General features: G+C 37.5%; 1 protein-coding gene across 11 annotated transcripts in view; it reads left to right on the forward strand.

Annotated features, from left to right (window-relative positions):
• The window catches only part of PHC3 (polyhomeotic homolog 3), a 33,892-nt gene that overhangs the window by 16,501 nt on the left and 7,225 nt on the right, over nucleotides 1-10,166 (forward strand). For 6 of the 11 annotated variants that reach the window (XM_086618016.1, XM_086618017.1, XM_086618018.1 and 3 more), the window contains 6 exons: nucleotides 415-565; nucleotides 1,619-1,872; nucleotides 2,735-2,891; nucleotides 6,307-6,421; nucleotides 7,758-7,908; nucleotides 8,000-8,231. In XM_086618016.1, coding sequence (XP_086474142.1) covers nucleotides 415-565; nucleotides 1,619-1,872; nucleotides 2,735-2,891; nucleotides 6,307-6,421; nucleotides 7,758-7,908; nucleotides 8,000-8,231 — 1,060 coding nt within the window. Of the gene's footprint in view, nucleotides 1-414; nucleotides 566-1,618; nucleotides 1,873-2,734; nucleotides 2,892-6,306; nucleotides 6,422-7,757; nucleotides 7,909-7,976; nucleotides 8,232-8,397; nucleotides 8,496-10,166 lie in introns of those variants that run through there. The other 5 variants (XR_015222396.1, XM_086618023.1, XM_086618024.1 and 2 more) reach the window with 5 other exon arrangements.

A 10,166-nucleotide genomic window follows, 5' to 3' on the forward strand; every position in this document is an offset into this window, starting at 1 on the left:
GTACTCTTCTGACGTACTCAGTTTGATTATGCTGCTCTGTAAGATGAAGAACTATTTGCAGACTGGCCTTTGTGTTATAAGGCTTGCATTTTGCAGAACTGTTCAAATAAAACCACGGGAATCCATAAAGATGAGGCATTGGAAAAAGTCAAGTTCTCTGGTCTGTCTGATAGAACTGTGCCTCTTTATATTTTGCTATTTATAACAAAATACCTCAATTTTGCTTTCATAGACATTGTGGTGTCCCTAGAGTTCATTGTTTCGTATGCATTTTGGAAACTAGTATTTTGTTAGGAGATTAGCGTATTTTAACTTATAACTGGTAATTTATTTTAAAAACTGTATTTATGCAACTCTTTTAAGGTGTTAAGCTAGAATGGAAATCTCTCTAAAGCAATAGTTTGTTGGATGCAGATTTACCAAGTGGAGAATGTGTGTGAAGAGGAGATGCCCGAGGAATCAGACTGTGTTCATATGGCTAGAACACCTACGCCACCCACTTTGTCTCCTCCAGCCATAACCTTGGGGAATGGAGAGGCACTTAATTCAGAAGATTCTCTGTCAGGTGGGAACAAATGTCAAACCCAGGTAGCTGTTCTGCTTAGAAACTTCTACTAGTTATTGATGTTTTAAAATAAAAATCTATGATTTTGGTGTTTTTTATAGTTTAGTGGTATCATTTTTTTAAGTAAAAGAAATTATACGAAGCGTGTTAGAAATCCATGTAAATAGAACGGATGACTCCGTCCCCTAGATGTATGTAATATATGTATTTGCAGAACATGTAGCACTGAAATACTTACTTGAGCTCTTTAGCATATACTTTTTATGCTAAAATCTTGACAGGAGTGTCCATCTCCAATCAATCTTTAAGTGATATCTTTAAGTGTGATATGGGCAAAATATGCTGGCTGATCCGATGTGAAGCTTGATTTTGCAGAATCAGGGTCAGCAGTCGGAAGTTGCTGTTGGAATGGTTGACTACACTGTATGATCCTTTGTGGCACTGTTGTTTTTTTTTATATACCACAGTAAGGAGCTGTTGTAATGCAAAAGCTACCAATGAACTTTTTTAAATTTCAATGAATTCTAAGATATACATGCCTGTATCACTTTTTGTCCTGCAAACTACTGTAACTTGCCCTGTTATGCTGAGTGTAAAAAATATATATACACACACATAAACACACTATACATACAGCTGGGTGCTTAGTGGCCTGATGTTCTATATACTTGTGACTTTGCAGGCTACTGAAGCTCAAAGCATCCCTGAAAATAAATTCTCTCTTCTTGAGAATCCAATGTTTGAAAACACTGGTTTCTGCTTTTGACTTACAGATTTGTGATCTGTGTAGTTAATAATTAACGGCCAACTGCTTATAGTTTGTAGGTACTGAGTAAAGGAAAATGTTTGCATGAGAACTGTTCATTTGTGGAATAGTCTGTCAACGAAAATCGTCTTGTTTTGAAGGTAAAGCCTATAAACCATAGGGAAGACTTATAGTTGCAGGATGATGGGTGCAGAGCTGGGTGTTTATCATCTCACCTTCCTAGAATTCTGAGCGAACAATTGGACATAAGTGATAAAAGTATAATGTATTTTGTTATTTTTTTTCAGAACATGTGGGACTGCCTTCAGTGACATCATCAGTCAGTGCCTCAGTAATTAAATCTCCATCTGATCCTTCACATGCCTCTATTCCACCACCACCTCTTTTGCTTCCAGCAGCGACAACAAGGAGCAACAGCACATCAATGCCCAATAGTATTCCCAGCCTAGAAAATAAACCTCCGCAGGCTATTGTTAAACCACAGATCCTGACCCATGTTATTGAAGGCTTCGTGATTCAGGAGGGGTTAGAGCCATTCCCTGTAAGTGTCAAAGTTGCTGTGAATTTTTTACTACTAATTTTTGAAACAAACTGTTTTTAAGGATGATGATGTTTGTGGCTAGTAGCTATTTAGAGCTTGAATAATTTTTCAGATGTTGGTTTTGGCCATTTTTCCCGTTTGGTAACCTGTTTCTTACAGCACTTCAGTATACTTGTATACTGTTTGTATTATCTTACGTATATAGTCGGAATTCCTGCTACCGTTTGGCTTGCCAGTATCACTGGATGACAGGATACTAAGTGGAAACAGAGACATAGTTGAGTAGATAGGCTACAGAGATAACTGCAGAGTGATTTTGGGCTACCATTTGCAATGACTTCATTTTACATTTGTCTGTCTCCTAGATACCTCAATTTAAGTGATACCTTTATTTAAACCTCTGAGATCAGTTCTTGTTAAAATTCTAAAATGTGAATGTGTTTTTGTTTAAAGCATTGGCAAGCTCTTTAATTAGCTTGGTGTGATTAGTACTGTGTCTGGTAAGAATTACTGTTGAAAATGCTAAATCCACAAATGGACAGTTTAAAACCTACAAGTCCACCTTATTAACTAATTTAATGTGTCTCTCATTTTCCCATTCCTTTGTTTCTCTAGACTTAATGTGTTTCTTCCTGTGTTAAATTTAGTTGCAAACTCTGCAGAGCAGGAGTGAGTCTTTGTAACCAAACAAAACCATTGTTTGAGAAATGGTATTTAGAGCTTTGGCACTATGTAATAGTGATTCATTGATACGGAATAGGAACTGTGATTCTAGTCTCAGTTACAGCTGCTAAGTCACAAATACTATTTTCAGTTATTTGTTGCTCAGTTAATCACTGTTGCTTTGCTTTTATTGCAATAGGTAAGTCGTTCATCTTTGCTGGTAGAACAGCCTGCAGAAAAAAGATTGCTAGTGGAGGGTCAAATCATGAGTGTTGTGTGTGTTGAATCAGACTTGCAGAATACAAAACATGCAGACAACTCATCGGACACAGAGATAGAGGATATGATTGCAGAAGGTTTGTAGTTTTTGTTTAAATATCCATTTTTGCCTGCAGTTCTGTATATATTACAGAATCTCATCTTGTCTCTACGTCTGGAATCTTGCTCCAGTCTTTAAACTATCTGTAATAGAAACTATTTTCAAATGTGTTTTACAGCTACACATCGTAACAGCAGTTGCTGTAGATGCACACATATGTCAAAAAACTATCCACTTGTCCTGCTTAGAATACAGTGATCTCCAACACAACTCTTGAGTTAAAAACCTCAATAGTTACCCATGGAGTATCCGAGATAGTCTCCATCATGGATTTTTCTAGAACTCATCTGTCAAGTGTTCTGAATGTTACACCTCTCTTACTGTTCAATCCCAAGTGTAGGTATCCTCATGAGTGTTGTGAAATGGAAATTAAACCATGGCCTGGCCCAGAAAAGCCAAGTTAATCTTTAACTCACCTTTTTGTCTAAATTGAGCCAAAATTTGAAAGTCCAAAATTTTTCTATCGCCTCTGGATCTTCTCTTCCACAGCTTGAGAGGTTGCACAGGAACTGTTTTTGTTGGTCTGTTTCAATTTGTCTTAATTTCTTAATGCAACTCTTACTTTCCTTCTCTTTAAATAGTTATTTTCCTCCTTTTATGTCAAAACTGCAGTGAGCAGGGTAAGAAGGGACAACCACACTGCCTGCTACCACCACAGGTCTGCATCAGGAAAGTGGCTGGAAAAAGCCAGGACAGCATGTCCTGAGCAAAAGCAAGTGTCACCGTAGCTGTGCTTCAGCTGCTTCCCACTCCATGTGTTGTAAATGATCACTCAATTAAAGCAGTCCATCCCTCTGGTCTTAATTAAAGCAGTCCATCCCTCTGGTCTTAATTAAAGCAGTCTGTCCCTCTGGTCTTTTCTCACTGGCACTTGGGAGGTGGCAACACCAAGGGCACTTCCGTAGTGCTCTGGTTTCTGCCTTGGTGAGTGGTACTGAAGTTCCATAGGGAGGTTGGCTGCACCTATTGTGTATCTCAGCAAACAAATTAGCTCAAAATTCAGTATTTAGATGATTGGATTCTGATGCATTATTTTTTTACCACAATGATTTATATCCTTTACTGCTTATAAGCGTATTGGGTCAGGCCCAAGTCAAGGATTGCAGACAAAGTAAAAACGGTGCTTTACAAACAATTCTGATTTCAGGAAGAGTGTTTGTTGGTAGTGAAGTTATGTAAATATTGTTAGTTTTTGCTTAAGGCTGATTTACTTTACCACTGAGGCAATATGTATCTCTGCTTAAAATTAAGATATATTTTCACTTGTAGCACTGATTTTAGTAGGAGCTGGTTCAGGTTGGAAGCATATGACTGAAAGGAAGTATTGATGGGTTGCAGTCCTCCTTCAGATTGATACAACATCTGTGCAAAGAAGTCAAACTGTGGAAGCAGTGCTCAAAAATAAAACATGAAACAGGATTTCCTAAATTATGGCTGATTGTGTGATTGCACTTACTGGTATATCTCAGTGTTGTCCAGAGCTGTTCTGTGTTTTGCAGTAACAGCCTAGTTTAGGGAGTGAAGTGCTTTGCTTTGCAACTGTAACTTCCTTTTGATTGTGTTGTAATTAACTTGTCTACATAGGAAAATGAAGGAAAAATTTTTACAGAATCCATTTTTTAAATATATTACACAATATCGTACTGTAAAATAATTTGAGGCCCATATCTTATTCTTCGCAAACCTTCACATAGACATGGCAGACTAAATTTTAGAAGGCAGTCATCTGGCATGTTCGTAGTGGAGGGTTGCAGTGTGACTGGAAGTTTTCTAAACCTTTCTTTCACTTAATTTAAAATTGCTGTTATTTTTTTGGTATCGTCTCCTATTGAGGGCTTCTATTTAACCAGTTCTTTGAGAGGGAAGTCCAGTGACATGGAAATATCAAGTACAACAGGCTTTAAAAAAAAAAGTCATCTGGTACATTGTATGACTTTTGGGCATCTTTTGGTTATTTTACAGCTCAATGGAGTTATGCTGCTTTTCTACACATGAAATGAGATTTGTACATTTCTGAGCTCGTGACTGTGCTTAGTAAATTGCTCAGTAAATTGCTATAAAAAAAACTTGCTTTCTTGATCAAGAGTACTGTTTTTTCTTAACATCTTGTTTCACCCACTATATTTGAAACAAAAGAAACTTTTTGCTCTCTGGGCTATCCTCTAGGATATTTGCTGCTCTGTTTGCAATAGTTATTTTGCCTTTAATTTGTTACAGTAGATCTTAATTCAGTTTTCTTTTCAATAGCATTCCCTAAGAACTTTTTAGTATTAGACTATATTGTTTCTCAGATTTCAGACAGCTTGTCTGTTGTTTTAGGGAATTATTCAAACATTCATGGCTTTGGTTTTAGTTATCGTTGCTGACAGCTGCTGTTAGGTTTATGTACACAGTTTGCAACTACTCATTAGATGAGCTAGGAAGCATCAACATCCAGCACTGACACACATCCACATACGCTGTGGATGATCACAGCAAAGGACATCTTCCGATACGAAACCAGTGTGATCACGTGTGTGGCAGAAAAACCTAACAAGCAAAAGAAAAGGCCTTTAGCATCGATTTTTGCTTCACTCTGTTGTCACGCTTTTCCTCGTAGCAGGACAGGGTTTGAGAGTGAGGTTGATTTGGTTGTTTTTTTAATAAACTGAGTTACTTGAAAGATGCATATCTGGTATTTATTTAGCGTTGATTGCAAGGTTGGTCAGATTTGATATGTTTCCGATTTCCAATTTTTACTTCCTATGTGGTAGCAGCTTATTAACTTGGAGACTTGCAACATGGTAACTTTCAGTCTGACACTGCTGGGGGATTTGTTGACTTCAGTTATTTATGTCTTTGAGTCCTGATACATCAGATATGTTATTCAAATAACCTTTTCAGTATTCTCAGCTCTATGCTGCACTAGTGCTTTTTCATACGTTACTTTTGGCAGTACAATAGTTAGCGTTAGCAAGCGGTTCAGTGAGTGAACATTGCTGTAACAGACTTCTACAAATTCATAGTTAAAATCTTTCAGTTGAACTTTGATACCTGCATTTGCATTAGCTGGCATCAGAGCTTAACAAAGAGTTTAGAACGAAAAGCTAGTTTGCAATTTTTGCAACTAATTATGTAAAATTATGGACATGGAAGGCGAATAGCAAGCGGCAAAGCATACGAAACAGTGACTCAGGTAAATTAGAAATGTGGGAGAAATATGTTTGTCTAGTCCTCTGGACTTTTGAGCAATGTATTTTAGCGTAGTTTTGCATTATTTTCTGTTAATCAAAGTATTTAATGAAATGTGTTAGGTATTTGAAAGTCTTCTGCCTGCCTGCTTGAGATGGGAAATTTGAACGTAATTTTGTGTCATTGAAAGTGACATCTTTATGCCTCACTGCTTTCTTTAGAGGGACTGGATGAAATTGAAAACGAGCTTCTGAAGTGTGAATTTTGTGGAAAAATGGGATATCCTAATAAGTTTCTACGATCAAAAAGATTCTGCTCCACATCCTGTGCCAAAAGGTACTCTGTCTAGTTATTGCTTATCGTTATCTGGTTAATGGAATAGCATGCAAATAGTACCTGATGTTGAAAAATAAAGAAACAGTGAACGTGGCTGCCTTCTGCTCGAATTTGCAGAGTATAGAGGTAGATTATAATATATTTCAAGAAGATAGGCAAAGGGAATTAGAGTAAAACTGTGGACCTCTTTCCAGAGGGTGCTGGGAATGCTGTTGGGCTTATAGGAGGGTGATAGGTATCATGGAAGAGAAATTCATTAAGTGTTACTAAGTGTTTGGAAATTGGTGCAGAGGTTCGTGGGCCACAAATCCTTACATATTTTTCATATTAGCTTCCCCTTGATGTTGGGCAGTGTCAGAGAAAGAACGCTGGTGGGCTTTTACTGTTGTGTCATTCCAGGGAAAAAAACCTTACTGAATTTATCTTAGCATAATTGAAATGCTGCGTAGACAAAAAACATTCTTTCATGCAGTTCAACAGTGCAAAAATTCTTTGGTTGCATAGAGTAAAATAGAAATATTCATTAACATGAATAGTTTAGTGTTTTTTAAAGCTTCTCCTTTCTTGGGAATAGTAAGTAATGCCATTTGCTTGTACATGGTTGACAGAGGAAAATGGCTAGTTTCTCTGAGTTTAATATGCTGCTTTTTTGTTTTGGTTAAGAGAGGAAGAATTCATAGTCGACATCTGAATGTAAAATCTTCCATCATTACAGCTGGGAAATTGGTACTTAATCCCAGATGTTGTAGAAATGGGGAATGGTTTTGCATTTCTAATCACCACTTAGTTCTTTTTTTGCATCAATGTGCCTTTCTCTTATGCCTGCTGCTTTTTTAATCCCCAGTGTGAGATATTTCCATTTTAAGTAGCACGAATGTATATGTTTGATTTGGTACTTGTTGGGAACTGCCAGCAAAATAATCTTAAAAAGGGATTTGGTCCTCTTGCCTCCATCCTCTTTTGACTGGGTATCAGCTAGGTAGAGAAAATGGAAGCAAAAGATATAATATGACTTCAGGCTTTTAGTGGACGTTTTAGAGAAGCAGGATTGGACTATGTGGTAAAATGTAAAAGTATTTCTATCATGGAAGATTTTTAAGAACAGGAAGGGCAGACATCTTCCAGGGATGATCGAGATGTGTGGGATCTTGGATCAGCACAAGGAGTTTGAGTAAATGGCCTTTGAGATACCTTTCTCTTATATTTTTGTGACACCTGTTGTTGCCTTTGATGAGGCAGCGTTTCTGTAGACAATAATGTAATTTTGTTGTTACTTGATTGAATGCAGTCCAAAAAACTATATTAATGCCTTATTGAATATATCTTACTTCTTTAGGCACAGCCTTAGTTGCACTAAGAAATTTGGGCTATTTACATCAGACAAGACCGGTCGCTGGAATCGGAAATCAGATAGCCAGAGTCTTGGGCGACGCGGGCGTCGACCGAGTGGCCCTGATGGGGCGTCACGAGATCATTTTCTTAGACAGGTCTGTGGAACATTTGCTTAAAACTATGGCATTGCTTTGGGAATTACAAATAAAATGTAATACTGTAGTGTATTTGTACTACGTTTTCCAGCTTCCAATTACTTATCCATCTGCAGAAGAAGATGTGGCTTCTCATGAGGATGCTGTTCCAGCTGCCATGACCACCCGTCTGCGAAGACAGAGTGAAAGAGAGAGAGAACGTGAGCTTAGGGAACTGAGAATTCGGAAAATGCCAGAGAGCATTGACTTGTTACCAGTGGTGCAAGCTGACCCCTCAGTATGGACTGTTGATGAAGTTTGGGCCTTCATACATTCTTTGCCTGGTATGTGCAATAACTTGTTCCTTTTTTTTTTTTAACAGCAAAGCTCCTTGCTTTTTAGCATTCGTGTGATGAGGAGGTGGTGTGGTTACAGCACTAGTGTAACATCACTCGTTAGTTGGTGATGGAGGCTGGATTGTGATTTGTTTCCTCTTGCTTGTTCCTTCAGCACAAATCCCATGTTGATAGAACTAGTCCTACTGGTGTTGCATCCCAGCTGATGGAGATTAGAGCTGTTCCTCCCTTCAGTCTGACTTCTCTCAAGAGGTCAGTAGAGAGATCAGACCCACTTCCTCCATTGTTTTTCTTCTCTCCTCTCTTTACTTGCTGCTTATTCAGTAGAAAAAGCAAGAAGGAAGTTCTTTCCCTTTATGCAACTGAAAAATTTGAAAGGCTAGTCCTGATGTAAGTCGTTAAAAAAAAGAGTAAGAGAGTTTCTTTTATAAAGCCAAACTTTGTTTTGCATAGCTTTGCTCAGTAACTGAAATGCAGAGAACCTCTGCATATAGGTTCTGCTTACTGGTAGACAAAGTCTACCAGTAGACTGGTAGTCTACCAGTTCTCAGAAAAAAAATAATCTTGTTCTCCTTATTTACAAATCTTTTCTTTAGCTCAATATTCACAGCTACCTTTATATCATCTTCAGATTATTTGACATTTAGTTATCATTTGTAACTATCGTAAGCTTTAAAGTTTCACACACACTGCTTTCGTAAGGATGCCATTCTGTCTGATCAGGTACTGTGATCTTTTCAGGTAACAAGGCAGGTCTCCGTAATAGCAGTCATAAAAGAGTTTTTGTTGCTCACCCATGTACCTCGCACGTCAGAACATTGAAACCCAGCTTAAGTTTGTTCCTAATTTTCTAGTTTAGAAATGCTAAGCCATTTTTCTGTGTATCCCATTAGGCTAACAACCTGTAAGGAATGCATCTTCATTACTAAGTCATACACATGGGTTTTGACAGTTAATTATTTATAAAGTAGGTCAGGGAAAGAATTGAGTAAGGGATGTCTTAAATCAGCGAAAGTCATCCTTGAAGCACCTTTCTTCTGATGGTTTATAAATTGCAATTAAGTTCCATTATCTGCTTGTGGGAACCTGCAGTGAAGTCTGTAAAAACAAACGAAGCTCCTTAGGTTGAAGACATGGTCATTCATGTTTCTGTACCTCAGCTGTGTTACTGGAGTACAGCTGTATCACTGCTGCTTTGAGTTACTGATGTTGTGGATTTGAGGCTCTAGTTAATTCAATAATTTCCTGATCCTAGATTCTGCAAAAGAATAAATGATAGTTCCTGTCCTAGAAAACATAAAGCACCACATTAACACAGTCCACTTGCAAGTATGAAAACAAAAATATTGTTGTTAGAATGTGGTTTCTGTTTTGAAATAGTTACTTGTATGGTATTTCACTGGCTGACGAATCGGGGAGGGGGGGTGGTTGTTATTCTATAAACAAGGTAATCTTTGATTTTAAACAAACTTTATATTTTTCTGCATTTAATGAAAATGTATTAATCATTCTCCATCCATATTTTACAAAAATACGTTTTGTAAAAAAAGTTCAATAGATATTTAAAATTATATTCACAACCTGCTAGAATTTTTATTGTTACATAGCTACATTCATATTTTTTGGCAATTTTGGGGTTTATTCTGTTCAAGATATTCTCAAGCCACTCTCTCAAAAAAATATTTTTTCATATGCGATCAGAGTTGAATAATACAAGAAATAATATAGTTGCCTTTCATTGGCTGTTTTACAGTAGATACTTGGTGCAGTCCATGCAGACCATCTGCCATGTTGGAGGAGATGGTGATTTGTCAGCTTTTCATAAACAGTAGGGACATCTCTTGTGGTTTACAGCGTTCCACACAGTCTGTAAGCTGAGGTCGAACTGCAGAGTCAAGTGTCTTTGTCAGGCGTTTCCTGAAT

The sequence above is a fragment of the Tauraco erythrolophus genome, chromosome 11 (assembly GCF_009769465.1).
Source record: "Tauraco erythrolophus isolate bTauEry1 chromosome 11, bTauEry1.pri, whole genome shotgun sequence".
Taxonomy (NCBI): Eukaryota; Metazoa; Chordata; class Aves; order Musophagiformes; family Musophagidae; genus Tauraco; species Tauraco erythrolophus.